The following is a 21,824-nucleotide window of genomic DNA, read 5'->3' as shown; positions in this document are numbered from 1 at the left end:
TTGAGTAGTCATAGGATTTGAGAACCTCTGTCACAGAGCTCTTGCTCATGAAATTTATTCCTTAAATTATTTTCCTGCAAAAACCCTATCTGTCTTTTTAGTTTCATTTTGACCTCTTTATTAGTATTCATTGTCTTTGTAAATTATACATCTCTCACTACTTTATTACCTTATTTTTTATTTTATTCTTTCTTTTCACCCCAGGCGTCTAGTTTCCATCCAGTCTTCCTTGCTTGCATATTGTTATTGCTCCAATTGCTTCTTCTTTTTCTCTTCCTATCCTACAGGGGACATTCTTCTTCTGAACACCAGTAGGATCTCCGACCGGTGCACATTCAGCCTCCGTAGCCCTATCTTACCATGGAGCTCCACTTCCTGTCTGCTGGAACTGGCAGTTTATTCACGGGCCACCACTATTGAAGGGCTGTCTGTCCAAATGCAATATGTGGACACTAACCAGAGTGCAATGATCGTGCTGCAAGAAGGACCAGAACAGAAAGTCTGGTAAGATTTGTTCTTGCAGTGGATGCTTGAATTGATCTGTGACCTGGATTCTGAAAAACCAGTGATTGAGTAAATCAGCTGTGAGCAAAGTACATGGATTATTTATTCTGACAAGAACTTTGGTGTAAGCATATTGATAAAGTTTTCCAGGGAGACACTGTACCACACTAGAACTGGCCCTCTGGCATTCAGTGATATAAACAATTCCTACAGATGCATAAGGAAGCAGATTGTAAGAGTCTCTGTTTTAAATCTCTTCTTGTTGTTGGTCTTTGTATGTAAATTTTGTTTTATGGTTTATTATTATTATTATTATTATTATTATTATTATTATTATTATTATTATTATTATTATTATTATTATTATTATTAATAACAGCATTTATATACTGCTTTTCAACAAAAGTTCACAAAGCGGTTTACAGAGAAAAATCAAATAACGAATTACTCCCTGTTCCAATAGGGCTCACAATCTAAAAAGATGCAAAAGAACACCAGCAAGCAGCCACTAGAAAAGACACTGCTGGGGTGAGGAGGGCCAGTTACTCTCCCCCTAAATAAAAGAGGAGCACCCACTTGAAAAAGTGCCTCTTACTCAGTTAGCAGGGGTAATGTTTTAAAGCAGGGGTAATGTTTTAAAGCAGGGGTGTCAAACTTTTTTCATACCGGGGGCCGAATAGCATTCGTGATGCCTGCTGATGGCTGGAAGTGATGTCATTAGGCAGGGATTGATGTCATTAGGCAGGAATTGATGTCATTAAACAGGTCATAACTAAAAATAAGCACTTTTTCTCACTGAGGAACTCATTAGCTGCAAATGACAGAAGAGAAAATACACAAATCTTGATCATATTTCAAGTTACAAGAGAGCCCAATTTTCATGTGGCACCTCAGGTAACCATTTTCATGTGGGCTGCCTCTTCAGGTAACACCTCAGCTCTGCTCAGCGACTGAGAGCCTGAGGGCCAGATAAAAAGCTTCCACAGCCTGCATTCGCCCCCAGGCCTTATGTTTGACACCCCTGTTTTAAATTTTTTTTGGATTTTTAGGGCAGTACATTTGTTTTAACTGTGTTTTTATTTTTTTGTACCTGCCCTTTTGTAAGCCGCCTTGAGTTCCCTTGGGGAGAACTCAATGACATCGATGAGTATACAGCTGGTATGCTAACAGATTTAATTTCTTGAGAAATTCACAGATATTTCTGAAAGTATATCTTGGGAGACTTCCGGGGACGATCAGGCTTCGTCCCAACCTCAGGCGTGCAGCTCCTCGGCTGCCCGGGTGGGAAGTCTCGGGACTGGAGGACGTCATCCTGGAGAGGAGGGAAACAATCCCCTAGGGGGGATCCCTTCTCCAGGGGATGGGCCCGTATCCGAGCGCACTCGGGATACTCCTCGGCGGGAGGGGGGTCGGGGGCTTCTTGTAGTGGGGGATTCGATTATTAGAAACATAGAGAGGGGGGTTTGCGACGGATGTGAGGACCGCATGGTGACTTGCCTGCCTGGTGCGAAGGTTGCGGACATCACTTCTCGTCTAGACAGGCTAGTAGACAGTGCTGGGGGAGAGGTAGCGGCTGTGGTGCATGTCGGCACCAACGACGTGGGCAAGTGTAGCTGGGAGGTCCTGGAGGCCAAATTTAGGCTTTTAGGCAGGAAGCTGAAAGCCAGGACCTCAAAGGTAGCGTTCTCTGAAGTGCTACCTGTTCCACGTGCAGGGCCAGCTAGGCAGACGGAGATCAGGGGTCTCAATGCGTGGATGAGACGGTGGTGTAGGGAGGAGGGGTTTAGATTCGTTAGGCACTGGGGAACGTTTTGGGACAAGCGGGGCCTGTACAAGAGGGACGGGCTCCATTTGAACCAGAATGGAACCAGACTGCTGGCGCATAACATTAAAAAGGTGGCAGAGCAGCTTTTAAACTGATCCCTGGGGGAAGGCCGACAGGAGCCGAGGGGCATCCGGTTCGGGACTCCTCATCCCTATGGGATGAGGATGGGGAGGTTAGAGAACAACAAGACAAAGGCAGGGTAGGAGAAGAAATTGGGAAAGGTAGGGAGATGGGATGTGATAGACGGTTTGGCACAATGAGAGGATGCGGGGACAAAGGAGCTAATAAGCAGCCCATCCTGGGGCATTCCGTGTATAAATGCTTTTATGCGAATGCCCGAAGTCTACGAGCAAAGGTGGGAGAACTGGAATGTCTGGTGACAAGGGAAAATATTGACATAGTGGGCATAACGGAAACCTGGTGGAATGCGGAGAATCAGTGGGATACCGCAATCCCGGGCTATAAACTCTACAGGAGGGACAGGCAGGGGCGTGTTGGAGGTGGGGTGGCCCTTTATGTTAAGGAAGGGATAGAATCCAGCAAAGTAGAGATTGAAGGTGGGTCCGACTCCACCGTAGAATCTCTGTGGGTTAAATTACCAGGCTTGTGCAGCGATGTAATACTGGGGGTGTGCTATCGTCCTCCAGACCAGAAATCTGATGGGGACCTTGAAATGAGGAAACAGATCAGGGAGGTGACAAGGAGGGACAGGGTTGTAATCATGGGGGACTTCAATTATCCTCATATTGACTGGGTCAATTTGTGTTCTGGTCACGATAAGGAAACCGGATTTCTTGACATGCTAAATGACTGTGGCTTAGATCAGCTAGTCACGGAGCCCACCAGAGGACAGGTGACTCTGGATTTAATTTTGTGCGGTACGCAGGACCTGGTTAGAGATGTAAACGTTACTGAGCCATTGGGGAACAGTGATCATGCTGCGATCCGTTTTGACGTGCACGTTGGGGGAAGAATACCAGGCAAATCTCTAACAAAAACCCTTGACTTCCGACGGGCGGACTTCCCTCAAATGAGGAGGCTGGTTAGAAGGAGGTTGAAAGGGAGGGTAAAAAGAGTCCAGTCTCTCCAGAGTGCATGGAGGCTGCTTAAAACAACAGTAATAGAGGCCCAGCAGAGGTGTATACCGCAAAGAAAGAAGGGTTCCACTAAATCCAGGAGAGTGCCCGCATGGCTAACCAGCCAAGTTAGAGAGGCTGTGAAGGGCAAGGAAGCTTCCTTCCGTAAATGGAAGTCTTGCCCTAATGAAGAGAATAAAAAGGAACATAAACTGTGGCAAAAGAAATGTAAGAAGGTGATAGGGGAGGCCAAGCGAGACTATGAGGAACGCATGGCCAGCAACATTAAGGGGAATAATAAAAGCTTCTTCAAATATGTTAAAAGCAGGAAACCCGCCAGAGAAGCGGTTGGCCCTCTGGATGGTGAGGGAGGGAAAGGGGAGATAAAAGGAGACTTAGAGATGGCAGAGAAATTAAATGAGTTCTTTGCATCTGTTTTCACGGCAGAAGACCTCGGGCAGATACCGCTGCCCGAACGGCCCCTCCTAACCGAAGAGTTAAGTCAGATAGAGGTTAAAAGAGAAGATGTTTCAGACCTCATTGATAAATTAAAGATCAATAAGTCACCGGGCCCTGATGGCATACACCCAAGGGTTATTAAGGAATTGAAGAATGAAGTTGCAGATCTCTTGACTAAGGTATGCAACTTGTCCCTCAAAACGGCCACGGTACCAGAAGATTGGAGGATAGCAAATGTCACGCCTATTTTTAAAAAGGGAAAGAGGGGGGACCTGGGAAACTATAGGCCGGTCAGCCTAACATCTATACCGGGTAAGATGGTGGAATGCCTCATCAAAGATAGGATCTCAAAACACATAGACGAACAGGCCTTGCTGAGGGAGAGTCAGCATGGCTTCTGTAAGGGTAAGTCTTGCCTCACAAACCTTATAGAATTCTTTGAAAAGGTCAACAGGCATGTGGATGCGGGAGAACCCGTGGACATTATATATCTGGACTTTCAGAAGGCGTTTGACACGGTCCCTCACCAAAGGCTACTGAAAAACTCCACAGTCAGGGAATTAGAGGACAGGTCCTCTCGTGGATTGAGAACTGGTTGGAGGCCAGGAAGCAGAGAGTGGGTGTCAATGGGCAATTTTCACAATGGAGAGAGGTGAAAAGCGGTGTGCCCCAAGGATCTGTCCTGGGACCGGTGCTTTTCAACCTCTTCATAAATGACCTGGAGACAGGGTTGAGCAGTGAAGTGGCTAAGTTTGCAGACAACACCAAACTTTTCCGAGTGGTAAAGACCAGAAGTGATTGTGAGGAGCTCCAGAAGGATCTCTCCAAACTGGCAGAATGGGCAGCAAAATGGCAGATGCGCTTCAATGTCAGTAAGTGTAAAGTCATGCACATTGGGGCAAAAAATCAAAACTTTAGATATAGGCTGATGGGTTCTGAGCTGTCTGTGACAGATCAGGAGAGAGATCTTGGGGTGGTGGTGGACTGGTCGATGAAAGTATCGACCCAATGTGCGGCAGCAGTGAAGAAGGCCAATTCTATGCTTGGGATCATTAGGAAGGGTATTGAGAACAAAACGGTTAGTATTGTAATGCCGTTGTACAAATCGATGGTAAGGCCACACCTGGAGTATTGTGTCCAGTTCTGGTTGCCGCATCTCAAAAAAGACATAGTGGAAATGGAAAAGGTGCAAAAGAGAGCGACTAAGATGATTACGGGGCTGGGGCACCTTCCTTATGAGGAAAGGCTACCGCGTTTGGGCCTCTTCAGTCTAGAAAAGAGACGCTTGAGGGGGGACATGATTGAGACATACAAAATTATGCAGGGGATGGACAGAGTGGATAGGGAGATGCTCTTTACACTCTCACATAATACCAGAACCAGGGGACATCCACTAAAATTGAGTGTTGGGCGGGTTAGGACAGACAAAAGAAAATATTTCTTTACTCAGCGCGTGGTCGGTCTGTGGAACTCCTTGCCACAGGATGTGGTGCTGGCGTCTAGCCTAGACGCCTTTAAAAGGGGATTGGACAAGTTTCTGGAGGAAAAATCCATTATGGGGTACAAGCCATGATGTGTATGCGCAACCTCCTGATTTTAGGAATGGGTTAAGTCAGAATGCCAGATGTGGGGGAGAGCACCAGGATGAGGTCTCTTGTTATCTGGTGTGCTCCCTGGGGCATTTGGTGGGCCGCTGTGAGATACAGGAAGCTGGACTAGATGGGCCTATGGCCTGATCCAGTGGGGCTGTTCTTATGTTCTTATGTTCTAAAGTATCTTTTTCAAAGTTGCAAATCCTCATCAAAGGGCTTGTGTAATTAATAAAGGTAACTAGTAACACTGAAGGCCAGAATTAGATTCCAGGAGTGCCTGATATAGACCCACCTCATACACCACACTATATTATGGTTTACATTAATTAGTTTAGTACCCATATTTGAGATTCCAACACACAGGCAAACTGTGGTTAGAGTTTGACAAATAGCAGGCATTGGGGGCAGCAATCCAGATCAGGACCATGATGGGTTGCATATGGTAGGTTAAAGCCCCCCTAAACCCACCACACTCTCCATCTGTGGGAGCCACAACCTGGCTGCTATTTGTTGTGAAAAAAGTAAACATGGAAACGCTCGGCACATGATTCTTACATGTTGTTTCATCCTGTGGTTGGTCCATTCAGACATCCTGCAAAGCCATGGTTAAGCCTCTTAACCATAGTTTGGTATGATGGCTACATGGAGCTACACGCTACTAGAGAAACAATGTGCCTAGGACATTAGTATTGGCAACCTTCAGTCTCGAAAGACTATGGTATCGCGCTCTGAAAGGTGGTTCTGGCACAGCGTCTAGTGTGGCTGAAAAGGCCAATCCGGGAGTGACAATCCCTTCCACACCGGGAGCAAGTGCAGTCTGTCCCTGGTCTGTCTCCCTGGCTATGGGCCTTCCTTCTTTGCCTCTTAGCCTCAGACTGTTGGCAAAGTGTCTCTTCAAACTGGGAAAGGCCATGCTGCACAGCCTGCCTCCAAGCGGGCCGCTCAGAGGCCAGGGTTTCCCACTTGTTGAGGTCCATCCCTAAGGCCTTCAGATCCCTCTTGCAGATGTCCTTGTATCGCAGCTGTGGTCTACCTGTAGGGCGCTTTCCTTGCACGAGTTCTCCATAGAGGAGATCCTTTGGGATCCGGCCATCATCCATTCTCACGACATGACCAAGCCAACGCAGGCGTCTCTGTTTCAGCAGTGAATACATGCTAGGGATTCCAGCACGTTCCAGGACTGTGTTGTTTGGAACTTTGTCCTGCCAGGTGATGCCGAGGATGCGTCGGAGGCAGCGCATGTGGAAAGCGCTCAGTTTCCTCTCCTGTTGTGAGCGAAGAGTCCATGACTCGCTGCAGTACAGAAGTGTACTCAGGACGCAAGCTCTGTAGACCTGGATCTTGGTATGTTCCGTCAGCTTCTTGTTGGACCAGACTCTCTTTGTGAGTCTGGAAAACATGGTAGCTGCTTTACCGATGCGCTTGTTTAGCTCGGTATCGAGAGAATGTGTGTCGGAGATCGTTGAGCCAAGGTACACAAAGTCATGGACAACCTCCAGTTCATGTTCAGAGATTGTAATGCAGGGAGGTGAGGCCACATCCTGAACCATGACCTGTGTTTTCTTCAGGCTGATTGTCAGTCCAAAATCTTGGCAGGCCTTGCTAAAACGATCCATGAGCTGCTGGAGATCTTTGGCAGAGTGGGTAGTGACAGCTGCATCGTCGGCAAAGAGGAAGTCACGCAGACATTTCAGCTGGACTTTGGATTTTGCTCTCAGTCTGGAGAGGTTGAAGAGCTTTCCGTCTGATCTGGTCCGGAGATAGATGCCTTCTGTTGCAGTTCCAAAGGCCTGCTTCAGCAGGACAGCGAAGAAAATCCCAAACAAGGTTGGTGCAAGAACACAGCCCTGCTTCACTCCGCTTTGGATGTCAAAAGGGTCTGATGTGGAGCCATCGAAGACAACAGTGCCCTTCATGTCCTTGTGGAAAGATCTGATGATGCTGAGGAGCCTGGGTGGACATCCAATCTTGGGGAGAATCTTGAAGAGGCCGTCTCTGCTGACCAGGTCGAAAGCCTTTGTGAGATCTATGAAGGCTATAAAGAGTGGCTGTCGTTGTTCCCTGCATTTCTCCTGCAGTTGTCTAAGGGAGAATACCATATCAGTGGTGGACCTGTTGGCTCGGAATCCACACTGCGATTCTGGATAGACGCTCTCTGCAAGTACCTGGAGCCTCTTTAGTACAACTCGGGCAAACAGCTTTCCTACAACGCTAAGGAGAGAGATGCCGCGGTAGTTGTTGCAGTCACCCCTGTCACCTTTGTTCTTGTACAGCGTGATGATGTTTGCATCCCTCATGTCTTGAGGTACTCCACCTTCTCTCCAGCAGAGACAGAGGATTTCATGCAGCTCAGTGACTATGATCTCTTTGCAGCATTTTAGGACTTCAGCAGGGATGCTGTCTTTTCCAGGTGCCTTGCCAAAGGCAAGGGAGTCCAGGGCCACGTGAAGTTCTTCTAGGGTTGGTTCACTGTCAAGCTCTTCCAGCACAGGCAGGCACTCAATGTTGTTCAGTGCTTCTTCGGTGACTACATTTTCTCTGGAATATAGCTCAGAGTAGTGCTGCACCCAGCGTTCCATCTGCTGCGCCCGATCCTGGATGACCTCGCCTGTGGCAGACTTCAGAGGGGCAATTTTCTTCTGTGTTGGACCTAGGGCCTGCTTGATACCATCATACATCCCCTTGATGTTGCCCGTGTCAGCTGCTATCTGTATTTCGGAACAGAGCTGGAGCCAGTAGTCGTTAGCACATCTCCTGGCAGTCTGTTGGACTTTGCTGCGAGCAGTTCGGAGGACCTGCAGGTTGCGCTCACTGGGACAGGCCTTGTATGCTGCTTGAGCTCTCCTCTTTTCCTCAATGACTGGTGTCAACTCCTCAGAGTGGGCTTCAAACCAGTCTGCCGCCTTGTTGGTCTTCTTGCCGAATATGGACAAGGCGGTGTTGTAAACGGTATTCTTGAAATGTTCCCATCTGTTGGATGCGTTTGCGTCGGCCGGGCCTGGAAGAGATTCCTCAAGCGCTCGTGCAAATTCCTCCACTTTTCTCTGATCCCGGGTCTTGCTGGTATCAATGCGAGGTCTTCCTTCCTTTTTCGTGTGATACAGTCGCTTTGTTTGCAGTTTCACTCTGCTGCACACCAGGGAGTGGTCAGTGTCGCAGGCAGCACCATGATAACTGCGTGTGATCTTGATGCTGGGAAGGCTGGAGCGTCTGGTGAGGATCAGGTCGAGCTGGTGCCAGTGCTTTGATCTTGGATGTCTCCAAGAGACTCTATGTTGGGGCTTTGTGTTGAAGAATGTGTTGCTGACACAGAGACCGTGATGACAGCAAAACTCTAGCAGGCGTTGGCCATTTTCGTTCATCCTCCCAGTGCCAAACTGACCTAAGCAAGTGGGCCATGAACTGTTATCAGCACCAACTCTAGCATTGAAATCGCCGAGGATGAACAATGGCTCTTTTACAGGGATTTTCTTGACAGTGGTGGCCAGGTCATCATAGAATTTGTCTTTGGCTTCTGCTGGAGACGACAGAGTCGGTGCATAAGCACTGATGAGAGTGATAGGTCCTGCTGATGACTGGAGCTGCAGGGACAAAATTCTTTCACTTCCCACAGTAGGTGGGATGATGGATTTCAGCAGGGTATTTCTGACCGCAAAGCCAACGCCATGTTCCCTGGTTTCGTTTGGTGGTTTTCCCTGCCAGAAAAATGAGAAATTTCTCTCCTTGACAGATCCGGAATCTGGCAGCCTAGTCTCTTGAAGGGCGACGATGTCCATCTGCAGTCTGCTCAGCTCCATGTCGATGACAGCTGTTTTGCGTGCGTCATCTATTTCTTGCAGGTCATCAGAGAAGCCAGGTGTCATTGTCCTAACGTTCCAGGTGCCCAGCTTTAGGGCAGTAGTTTTCTGTTTTCTGTTGCATGGTGCAGAGTTGTCGATCCGCTTGTCGGTTTTCACCCTAAACCCCACGCACCCCATGAGGTTAACGGACCGTGGCGAGGCAACACCTTACTGGCTGGGGACTGCCCAGCTTAAGGCAGGCGGTAGCTGCCCAATGAGATGCAATGATCTCTCCCACCGTCGGAAGCAGCCCCTGGCGTCATGCTCTACGCCAATCGAGCAAAGACTTATAACCGGTAAACTGCTGCTTCCCGTGTTGTGCCGACGCCGTATGGCGAAGTTGGAGTGTCCTCTCCAGTGCGCGAAGCCTGGGTAAAGAAGGTATGGAGGATAGGCTGTTACCCATGCAGCAAATCCCCCCTCTCCACGTCGCTGGAATGGTCCAATGGAAAGGCAGAAGCCAATACGGTTGGTTCCAGCGGCGTCGCAGGAGTTGCCAGAACGTGACTGTGTTCAGCCATGAACTGCCTAAGGGACTCCGGCTCCTGATTTTGCCTCGAGGTTGACTCCTGAAGCCTTTTCCACAACTGGATGTAGCCACAAGGCAGTGGAGGTTTGAGGTCAGAGTTTCCTTCTCTTAGATGAGCTGCCTTCCTAGGCTGACGAGTCCCATCTACCCGGTGGCTGTTTAGTCGCCTCTTACGACAAGTACAGCCAAACTGAGGGCCTATTCTTAGCCCCCAGCCCCCAGGGGTTGCCTAGGACAGTGTTTTCATTTTATAAATTCCTGTATTTTTGCTTTAAGTAATAGAAAAGTATAATGTTAAAAAGTTTATGTGTTTTCAACATTTGCCAGACTTCTTCCAAACCAGAGATATGCATTACCTGTGTTGCTAATTCAATTCAATTCTCTTGCTTCCATCAGGGCTCAGCAAGTGTAAGGCCCCAGGCAATCTGATTCTGGGACTGGGGGTGCTGGGTGCCAGTCCAAATTGTTGAGAAGCAAGTATGTGGCTCAAGCAGGGGTCTAATAGTAGCAATCAAGGAGAGGGAGTGGTGGACTTAGGGCCCAATCCTATCCAATTTTCCAGCACCGGTGCAGCCGCAATGCAGCCCCAAGGTAAGGGTACAAATGTTCCCTTATCTTGAGGACCCCTCTGTGACTTCCTCCCCACCACAGGATGCAGCACATGCCTCATTGGAACAGTCGCACTGGCACTGGAAAATTGGATAGGATTGGGCCCTTAGATATTATTATTATTATTATTATTATTATTATTATTATTATTATTATTATTATTATTATTATTATTAAACAACAGTATTTATATACCGCTTTTCAACTAAAAGTTCACAAAGCGGTTTACAGAGAAAAATCAAATAACTAAATGGCTCCCTGTCCCAAAAGGGCTCACAATCTAAAAAGATGCAAAAGAATACCAGCAGACAGCCACTAGAACAGACACTGCTGGGGTGAGGTGGGCCAGTTACTCTCCCCCTGCTAAAAAAAGGAGCACCCACTTGAAAAAGTGCCTCATCCAATTAGCAGGGGGTAAAAGTGCCTCTTACCCAATTAGATAGGTAATGTACTTACACAAAAAAACAAGTTACTTACCAAGGAAGGGCTTTACAGGGTCTTTCGCGCAGCCCTTGGAGGTCAGCTGACTGGTACTGCAGCCTAGAACAGCAGTTACCAAACTTTTTAGTGCCATGACCCACCTAGTCCTCTGCGTTGGATTGCGACACTCCTGGTTGTCCCTGGAGGGAGCCCAGTCACGCTGGGCTGCAGATCCATTCTGTTGGCCTCTGCAAGCCTCAGAATGGCCTGTGGAAGAATCCAAACTGGAAATGGTTTCCTGAAACCAGAAGTGGCTTCCAGAGGCTTCTGCAGGCCATCCTGAGGCCCACGAAGGCCGACAGAGTAACTGCACAGCCTGATGCAACCCAGAGAAGCCCTCCAGAATCTCCCGATATGTCGTTCAGCTTCTGGAATGGTTCCAAATAGGGGCAGCAAAGGTGGACCAGACCTACCTTGTGTGGGCTCATGAGCCACCTGTGGGTCACAAGCCACAGTTTGGGAACTCCTAGCCTTGAAGTTTTCCTCAAACTACAGAGCTCTGGCTAGGTGGAGAGTTGCAGCAGAAATAGAGCACAGGAGGTGAGATGCTAGAGCCTGACATTGACATGGTCACAGACATGCTCATTCTCAGTCCCTCTTCCTGCCTGACAGCATCTTATTGCAAGTGCAAGAAGAAATTGTTCTCTCTTAGGTAAGGCAATTGTCCCTGCTTCAAATTCGGTAACAGTTTCTGCTTAGAAACTCAGTGCCTTGGGTTTAGTTAGTGATGTGTTTTTGTTCAAATGTAGGAGAAAAAGCATGCAAGGCTCCTGATCTTATGAAACAACCCGTGAAGAACAGTAGAAACAGCCAGTTACTGCGTCTCACTGTGTGTCTTGGAATTTATGGCATCAGTGACAGCTTCTTACACCATATTCCAGTGTTTGTGAAATATGACCAAGTTGTTGCTGCACCATGACACCACAATATACCTACCTAATTGTTCTTCATTTTGAAATTGGCTTGCTGCTCCGAAGTCTTTTGCTACATGCATCGTTCTTCGAGACCTGTTGAACCCCACATCGCAGCATTAATGCCTGTATTTAGCAGCAGAGTAATATTAGGCAGTTTCACAAGATATGTTGCCCTGACATGAAATCAATTGTAAAGTTATTGTCAGGCTGAGCTGAGCTGAGCTGAATTATTGCTGTGACAATCTGTCTTCTGCTGTGTATACAAAGAGCTTTGGTCTGGGTTCCATTTAGGAAATTAAATTGGCTCCAAATCATTCCTATTTGGACCAATCCTAGAAAGAGCCTTATTGATGGCATTGGTGAAATGCAGCGACCATTTTGTCTAGAAGTTTGGTGTCTGCCAAAATCCAGTGACACAAGGAAATGCCTCATTACAGCATGATAGCGGTAGGCTGTTAACACATTTATTTTTGGAGATGCAAAGCTGCCTCTCTCTCTCCCTTCCATATTCTGGATGCTCTGCTGTCAAGATTACGTTGTAGAGAAATGCATTAATGGATACTGCTGGGGCTGACTGGATATTGTGCTGTGATCGTACATCTGGCATAATGTATTCATGATTAAATTCTGGAGGTTGCTTGGGTGCTCTGATGTAATTAGCAAGAGTGTTAATGCAGAGTGACTCAGTGCTATGGGGTCCTGGCTGGTGTGATGCACTATGAGTCAAGCGAAGAAGCTGAGCTGGCAGTCCTGGAAGATGGACAGAAGAAAGAAGGTGGTGGCTCAAGCACTACAGGATCTAGTATACTGACGTAATGGGTCTACTTCAAAGTGCAGCATGGTTCACTATGGGCGACATCACAAATATAAGTTAGAGCAGTGATTCCTGAACTTTTCAGTCTCCAGAATCCTTTATGCTTCTAAATGGAGTCCCGGGAAACTCCACCAGTGAATGCAGAGTCAAAGGGAGCCCATAAAGCACACAGCACTGAACGGATAGTGGCTGCTTATTGTGTATTTGTGGAGCCACTGAAGAGATCTCAGGGAGCCCCAGGGCTTGTAGGAACATGCTTTGAGAAACGCGGAGTTAGAGAATCATGACTAGTCTGCGTCATTATATATTCTTAGAATGGGAGTGCAGAAGGGTGGCTTGCTGAATCATTTCTCCTCCAGATCATCCAGCAGAAGACATTGGGGATTACAATGAGCAAAGTTTCTGTCTTAATTGAGTGTACTTTTTATGATACTGTTATAATGATTTAAGCAGAACAGTGGTAGATAAAAGTGTGCGAGCTATGAGTCAGGAAGTCCCAGGTTCAAATGTTTCCTCACTAGCAGGGCAATTCTATTGTTTTGCAGTGATTCCACTCTTACCTAACAGACAGGTTCCAGAAGATAGAGCTGGGAGACAGCTGCTTGACCCCTTGACTATTGGCTCTATCTTGTCCTCTATGCTATTCAGTGTTTGTATGAAGCCACCGTGAGAGATTGTCCAGGGGTTTGGAGTGCAGTGTCATCCGTGTATAGAGGTATAGACCTTAGCTCTGCCTCTCATTTTTATCTGGCTCCAGGGCAGCTCTGAATATCCTGAATTGTTGCCTGGCAGCTGTTAAGTACTGGATGCTGGAATAAATTTAAACTTATTCTGGGCAAGACAGTAGGGAAGCTGATCCTGGGGTGTTCCGGATGGGGTTGCATTCCTATTGAAGGATTGGATTCTCAGCTTGGGGGTGCACCTGGACCTAACTTTGCTTCTGGATATGCCAGCTTTTGCATAGCCTCTCTTTAAGAAGGCTAGCTAAGGTGATTCATGCCTTAGTCATGGCTTATTTGAACTATTGTAATGTTCTTATTTGGGGCTGCCCTTGAAGACTGTTTTGGAAATTCCAGCTGATGCAGAATGTATCAGCTAGGCTAGGGTGTTTTTGGGAACCCACTGATCTAAGTGCATCACACCCACATGGTTTGATTTGCATTAGGCTCAGTTCAACGTGCTGAAAAATACCCCTACATGGCTTGGGGCCTGGATACTTCACATTCCACTGTAAGCTGGAATGTGGCTAGTGGGGCCACACAATGAACTTCTTAGTGGCAACCCTCAATTTCTGGAACTCCTCCCCTGGCTTCTTCACTGTCTGTTTAACCTGACTTTCCATGATTTTTAATTATTGTGTTTTCTTCTCCACTTTTATTTTGATTATTTTGTGGTTGGTTGCTTTTAAATTGTTTTAATACTGTTTTCATTAACCATTGTGGGATGTCTTGGGGCCCAATCCTATCCAATTTTTCAGCACCGGTGCAGCCCTGAACTAAGGGAATAAATGTTCCCTTACTTTGAGGAGACCTCTGTGCAGCTCATGCCCTGTTGGCCCATTTGATCAATGCAGAAAAGTTGGGTAAGATTGGGTCCTTAGTGGCCCTTTCAATGAGGCCAAAAAAAGTGGTTTAGGAGTATTTTAAAACCAATAAAATAAATTTTGTAGGGTGAAGTGGAAAGTGCTTGTGGGTTCAGTTGGACGAATGGAGAGGCCCTTTGAGATCACTCTGCTGTATTCAAGTTGTGAAGACCAGAGTTCTGGGCTGTTGGCACTGGGCGCTTTGCAGCTCAAGAACTGCTTTCATGGTAAGTATTTCTTAATGTTGCCATTCAGGCCTAAAAGTTTGGGAGATTTGTTCAGCATAATCAATGAACAAGAAAAACCTCAGGACTGCCTATGTATCCAGCTTACCATTCAACAATGTAAATAGAGTAAATAACTTTAAATGCTGTGTTGAAGAATGATACTACATTTTTTTTAAGAAACATCCTGTAAAAAATCTCCTTGATTACCTTCTTTTTTTAATTGGTTTTTTAAAAAATTTTTGTTATATTGGTATAAAATGAGAAAAAACCTTTATAAATGTATAAACAAATATTTTTTAAATTGTGGAACTCCTTGCCACAGGATGTGGTGATGGCATCTGGCCTAGATACTTTTAAAAGGGGAGTAGACAGATTTGTGGAGGAAAAGTCCATCACAGTTTACAAGCTATGATGGGTATATGCAACCTCCTGGTTTTAGAAGTAAGCTAGCGCAGAATGCCAGGTGCAAAGGGATGGCAACAGGATGCAGGTAACTTGTTGTCTGTGTGCTCCCAGAGGCATCTGGTGGGCCTCTGTGAGATACAGGAAGCTAGACTAGGTGAGCCTTTGGCCTGATCCAGTCGGGCTCTTCTTATGTTCTTAAATTCAGTCCAGCATAGAGAGCATCTTGGATCCAAAACTCTACTGAATTTATAAATTAGAGTGGCAGTCCTGGGAGGGGGGTTGGGGGGAAAAGCCCCAGGCGCCACTCCTTTGGGCCCTACGGCATCGCCGTGCCTCTGCTGCTGCCTCCTCCTGCCCTCCAGAGCTGTTCCGCAGACAGACGAAGCCCCGCTCAGTGTCCCAGGGCACTCCAAAAGCTTTCTGAGGGCTCTGGAGTGCTCTCAGACAGTATTTCCGGTTTGTTGGAAAACCAGAAGTACTGTTTAACTGTGCTCCAGAGGCCTCAGAAGGCTTTCAGAATGCTTGGGAACATAGCGTGAGGCTCTGTATGGCTTGTTCAGTATCTTTGGGGGGAGGCAGCATGTTATGGTCCTGTGTTGTGGGGCAGCACAGGGGCCTGGTCCGCAACTGAATAAACAGTTCTCAATACATGTAGGGACAAGGGACATCCTTTTAGTGGTGGTTTTGTAGAATTTACACTAGGCACTGTGGTTTTAGAATTTCATAAATAAGTTCTGGCATTGTTAGATTGTATACATTCTCCTATATTATCCTTGTCACCCTTCTTACCATTTTTCTTTTTAAAAAAGCAGTAACCCCAAGTAAGGAATTTATTCTTTCTGTGGAAGGGAACTGGAGTGATTTAAGTCAACCTGGATTATTTATCAACATGCCTTTGAATGGGAGTCTAATGTAAGCACAAAGAAATACGATGACAGGATGAGGAGAGAATTGAAAAAAGAGGCAATACATTTTGCTCCTTTGATAAGGAGCTACCACCCCAAGGGAATTTCATGCTGGAATGTCGTGGTAATCCACCACTGCAAAGGTCACTTTTTAGTTATTCAGGAAGTGAACTTCTAAGATTGACTTACTTTTCTTTTAAATAATTTGTTGTCCATCTGAAAGAATTTCAGAAGTACTGCACATGAATTTAAATACAGAAACTGATAGTCTTTAAAAAACAGAGAGAAAAAGTGTCTGCAACTTTCCAATACCATCTCTCTTGCTAGCACTGAATTTTGAACTGTTTCGGGATAGTTTGCATATGTGTGAATCAGACATCACTAATGAATCATTGCAGATAAAGTATGGGTCAACTCAGACACACAGCCCAATCCTATCCACAGTTTCCTGGGAGTAAGCTCCATTGACTCTAATGGGATTTACTTCTGAGTAGACATGCATAGGATTGGGCTGACAATCCTTTCACATGTGTCTTGGAGACAAAGGGTGACAAAAGTATAAACCAGGCTAATATTTGCTATTCTTGAATATTAAGTATAATTGGTGTCATCAAACCCGTGCCCAGAGGTCAGGAGAGTTTCTTTCTTGAAGGATCACTTGTTAACCTTGCAGAAGTTTACCCCTGGAGCTGTAAAAGTCAAACTCTGCTTGTGAATGAATTCATCCTTGGAGTACTGAACTTGGTAGAAATATTTTGGTGGAATATTTAAAACAAAATAAAGAACTCTTGCCAGACCTGTTCATGCTGCTTACAAGAACTCACTTATAAGTTTCATTCACCATATCATTGTCATATTCCCAGTGATGAGTATCTTCTTCCATTGCTGTGTGACTGAAGGCCAGACTAGATGAATGCATTTTTGTTATCTTTAAACTCAACAAATAGCACAAGAGCAGTTGATCTGAATCAGATCTACAGAGGAGTTTAACCCTTTTTGTCTGCATGATTTTCCTGATGAAAATTCCTATTCCCCCAGCTGCAGTCTTCCCAAATCAGAAAAACATACATGCATATGTATTTTCCAGTCGGTTTGCAAGCCAGTTTTCATTTTGAAAACAAGAGGGGGGAAGGATTAACACCCACACACCAAGGTTTCTTTTTGTATTAGGGGACCATGGAGCTACTTTTTGCAAATGTTTAGAAATAGCAGAGCTACTGCAGACACTCGCCTATAAGTCGACTCCACCGATAAGTCGAGGGCAGGTTTTGAGCCAACAATCATGGAATTTTCTATGACCCTCGGATAAGTCGGGGGTTAAACTTAGGGGGGTGTCTGACTATAGTTTTGTCTGATTTTACTCAAGGCCAGATCCTGAAAAATAACACACCACTGATTGTTACCTAAGAACTGTAGTCTCTAATTTATTAAAAACACAGTAAAAGATCATAAGATATATTTTTATTCTTTTTTAAATTCTGGTCTTCACCACCTTTTTGTAAACACTATCAGAGTAAGTGCACTGTAAACAACATACCAGTGGTTCCCAACCTGGTATTCATGTACTCCCAGGGACACTCAACAGGACCTTTAGGGGTACTTGAAAAAGAATGGAATAATGGCAGAAAAAGGCAGGCCGTGCTCCAGAATGCCTTGCAAGGACCAACAAGGCAGGAAGGTAGCTAGTTGGCTGTGAAAGCCCCACCAATAGCTAGTTTTTGGTCATCAATTAATGTATGAACCAGTGATTGAAAACCAGCACAGTAAAAAAGCTGAAACATAATATGGAAAGTGATTAATCACCCAGAATTTCTCAGCACACTTCTGGTGCAAAACAGTGCAAAGGCAGAGTCTTCTGTTCTTCAAACAGATGAAAAGAGAAAATATGTGATTAATACATGAAGTCTGGGCTTTCATATGGAGGAGATGAGGGCTTGTCTTACTAATTACAAACATTTCGCTAATATGAAGGGTACAATTTATGGAAATGGGCTGCCAAGGGATATGCAAGTGAAAAAGTTTGAACCAAGAATCAAATCCACCTTTAAGGTGTCTGGTGTGTTAAGCCAGAAGCTCTACGTACAGCATATAACACATAACTGGAAGTGTGCAATTCAATTCACAGCTGAGAGATGCAGCTGCATATATTTGCAGCCCTTTTTACTCAGAAGTAGACCCACTGCTTTCCATGGGTGTTATTCTTAAGTAATGGTGCACTGAATTGTAGCCTGGGATGGAGGGTCCCATCCTGGTGCTTCAAAAAACAGAGCTGCTTTGCAAGCATTTGCAAAGCAAAACCAGGCTGCAGCAGAAGGAAGGAGAATAAAAGGTTATCACATTGCTTCTATGGAGCTGTGCCTGCCTGCTGCTTGAGAAACTTGGCGCCTGCCTGCCCTTGAGAAAGGAAACTGTTCAGAGTTGAAAGGCTCAGCCCTCTGATTGACCTGGAGATAAGGCGAAGTGAGAATTTGAGCTTGATTACTTGGCAAAAATTTCACTATAAGTGAGTATCTACAGTACATTCAGCCAGTGTGATCCCCAAAAACACCCTAAATCATTATGATAGAGAGTTGAGCAGGGGGCTTAATGGGGTTGGGGGGGGAAAGATAAAGTGATCTTGAATAGTTACCCATTTCTCTTTTAGGGCTGTATCTTGCTGCACTTGCAATCATGGTGGCTAAAAGGGGGGATTTTAGGAGCACTTAAGAATAATAAAGGATGAAAACACACCTATACATGTGGGAACAGCCCTCAAACATATGCATGACTTTTCCCCACAAAAAGAACAGAACATTTCACTCCACAGAAATGCATGTACAGAAATGGTCAGGCTGCCTTCCCTTCTTCCAAGGAATAACCTTGTTTAGATTGGGAACAGGAACCTCTCTCCTCCCTGAACTGGAAAGTTGTACTGCTCCCTTTCCATTCTCTTAAATAAGGAAGGGTTGGGGAAAGCAAACCTCCATGAGAGGAACAGAAAGATTGCATGCACCAGCTAGCTTGGCATCTAGGCTAAGCTAACTAGGCTTCAGGGCTGCACCACCCTATTGACATAGCCTGTTATGTACGTTTTTGTGGGTTTGAAGGAAATCGCTGATTTCCCTATTGTGTATCTGAAGTCTCTCCCAGGTCTGGCTTCTCTGATGCCTGAGGACAGCAAAGCAGTACCTCCACACCCCACAATATAAAAAGTATGCAGTGTGCTATTCCCCTGCCCTGTCCCATGGTGTGTAGAGCATGCCGTGTGCTATTACTGCTCCCTATCCCTGCACACAGTGCACTGCTAGTCATTCTTCCCTATCTGTTTTTATCCTTTACTATGCTTAACACACCCCTCGTCTTTTATTTGAAGTCGATAGCGGTTTGGTGGCTTCTCCCACTCCTTGCCTTTTGAAAAGATAAAGAATGGGAAGCAGAAGAAAGTCTCTAAGTTTTCAAAAGTCAGGGAGCAGCAGCAACAGAAAGGGTAGCAAGGACTAAGAGGTGCCAATTGGGTAAGGAGAAGAATTAAGAATGGTGCACCAATATGTGGCAGTCATCATCAATTATGCCACCAATATGTGGCATAATCACTGCACCTCATTAGTAGGCTGACCGTGGCCCCACCGAAAAACATGAGCACTCTATCTAGCAAGGAGTGTTGACTATGTCTCTGAAACATCTTTGTTGCCACAAGTAGTTTGGCCCTGAGGAGGAAACATCTCGTTATGGACCATGCCACAGTATTCTTCCATTTTGTGATTTTCTGGTTTTTCACTTTAGATGAAGAAGGTCTCCATCTTTCTAAATCTGACAAGGGTCCCACTGACAAGAGTTCCACAACCCCCTGTCCACCTGGGGGTTGTGTCAGCCACCTGCAAATTTGTGATTTTGTTACGGATTGCCCCTCTGATAAAGATGAATCCATCTGCGGTGAGTGTGAATTGTATCTCCTTCATGCTGTCTGGTTGGGGGTTCTGGTTTGTCAGCTTGGTTGCATGAGCATTTTGATCTTGCCCTTCTCTCCAAGACTAATCTGGGAAAATTACCTCAGTATGAGTGAAGCAGCTTTTGCTTTACTCCCAACTCCCTATGCCACACTTGCAACCACAGCCTGCAGCGTCTTTAGCTAAATCTCTTCCCCTCCACAAGCAGCCTCTGTATCCAGCACCGCCGCTGCTCTCCTTCAGGAAGTCCAAGTGTTGGCTCATGATCCCCTGGGTCTCAGATCTAAGTCTGACAAGCATCTATGTGCTAGGTGCACATACCAATTCCCTACCAGGTTCCTAGTTTCCGGCAGCCCCACAAACTGCACTAGTCAAGATCTTTCAACGGTGTTTGTGCCGTGTTGTGATGTTGTCATGGTTTCATTAAATTTCATATTTAATGTCTGACTTATGAGTCTTGTAAAAAGACAGATGTGTGGGGTAGAAGTAAAGAAATAATGTGCTACAAGGAATGTGATGATTGTAATTAAGATCAAGTTATCATGACACTATATATAGATGAGGATGAAACAAGACCCTGTATTTCCTAATCGAACTCAACAAGGGAGGCCATAGTTCAGTTCATAATGTTCATCTTGTTTTGCTTATTAATGAGATCTATGTTTTCCTGACTGCCAGTGCTCTGTCCTTACCAGACAATCTCCCAGAGGAGGCACATTGCTCTTTTGAGGAAGGTTCCTGTGGCTGGATTTTGGATGGCAACATGAATTTTTCATGGTCTGTTAAGGGCTTTACAAAAAGGAATGGAGACCTATTTGGAGGATCTGCCTTACATGCTGCTGGAGGTATGTTCCATATTTACAATCTTCAGTTTAGCCCAAAGCACAATGCCATTTGGGACATTTTTAAGACTCTGATGTGGAGGAAGCATGAGAGACTTGCAGTTCCTCTCTTTGTGCTTCTACGTCATACCTGAGAGGGCAGACACACACAGCCCCCACATTGGAGAATGTGTGTTTCTTCACTGTGGGCAAGCATATCTTTTTCTTTTACACAAAAACTGGAAGTGGTAGAAGAGTTAGTATAAATCACACGTTTCCTGTATCACCACTTCACTATTCTTTATCGCTACTTTATTAAAGTAGCCCATAGTTCTTCAGCAAAATGATCCCAAGCCTTTTTGTGTAACTGTGTCAATTGTTTTGTGAAACTAAGGTTACCTAGAATGTTTGGATCCCCCCCTTTCTACAAAAGGGGTGGGGGCAGGGGGGAGGCAGCAGTCCCTGCTGCAGCCTCCTAGGGGTGTGAGGAGCCCGAGCTTCAGAAAGTGAAAGCAGAGCGATCGTGCTCCACTTCTGGTTTTGTGGAGGTTTTTTTTTCTGGCTGTGGAGCCCTGCAGAGGGTTGTGCAGGGCTCCCTGCACCCCTAGGAGGCTGCAGCAGGGACTGGTAAGTAAATGCCAGACCCTGCAGCCCCTTCCCCCCCCTTTGCGTTGCTACCTCCCCCCCCCCCCACCGCCTTCCCTGCTCCCCTGCAAAGACTTAGTGGCTCTCAAACTCTCCCAGAGAGTTTGAGAACCACTGCCTTATGTTGAGGAGGCCTCCATGACTGTCCCTCCACTGCAGGTTACAATGCACGCCTTGTCGGCATGGCTGCATCAGCACTGGAAAGTTGGATAGGATTGAGCCCTAACACAGCTACCCATCAGGAATTAGCAACTGAGCTTGTGCAGCCATTAGTCTTTTGGACTGCCATGCTGATTCTGCTAGGTCATTCTGGTCTGCCATTTGGACCAGCAGTGGGAAATGTGACCCGCCTGTGATTTCTGAGTGCTAAGCTCTCTGTGAGTGCACCTGGTAATCAAGTGATGCTCCATCTAGTAGTTTAGCAAAACTAACCTGGGAACCTATCTGGACCATTGTTGATCTTCTGTGAGCATCCGTGGGGAGCTTCTAGTGTTTGACACAGAGATGTGGATGACAGAACACACTGGAGACCTCCACTCATTCGTGGCTGGGTGAAGAGTGAAAATTTACCACAATCTGATTGTGAAGCTGGCAGTTTCTGGAATGTTCCAAGTCTAATTCTCCAGGAGCTCCAACAAAGTACAAACCAAATTAACTGCTGAAATGCAATTT

General features: G+C 45.9%; 1 protein-coding gene across 1 annotated transcript in view; it reads left to right on the top strand.

The window, feature by feature from the left end:
* LTK (leukocyte receptor tyrosine kinase) overlaps positions 1-21,824 on the top strand; it is a 147,125-nt gene that overhangs the window by 74,812 nt on the left and 50,489 nt on the right. Inside the window, exons 4-7 of the mRNA XM_066613728.1 lie at positions 288-504; positions 14,311-14,450; positions 19,523-19,672; positions 20,382-20,531. Coding sequence (XP_066469825.1) covers positions 288-504; positions 14,311-14,450; positions 19,523-19,672; positions 20,382-20,531 — 657 coding nt within the window. The remainder of the gene's footprint in view (positions 1-287; positions 505-14,310; positions 14,451-19,522; positions 19,673-20,381; positions 20,532-21,824) is intronic.

The sequence above is a fragment of the Tiliqua scincoides genome, chromosome 1, assembly GCF_035046505.1.
Source record: "Tiliqua scincoides isolate rTilSci1 chromosome 1, rTilSci1.hap2, whole genome shotgun sequence".
Classification (NCBI taxonomy): Eukaryota; Metazoa; Chordata; class Lepidosauria; order Squamata; family Scincidae; genus Tiliqua; species Tiliqua scincoides.
Note: the sequence above shows the minus strand (reverse complement) of the source record. Positions and strands in the feature narration are given on the sequence as shown.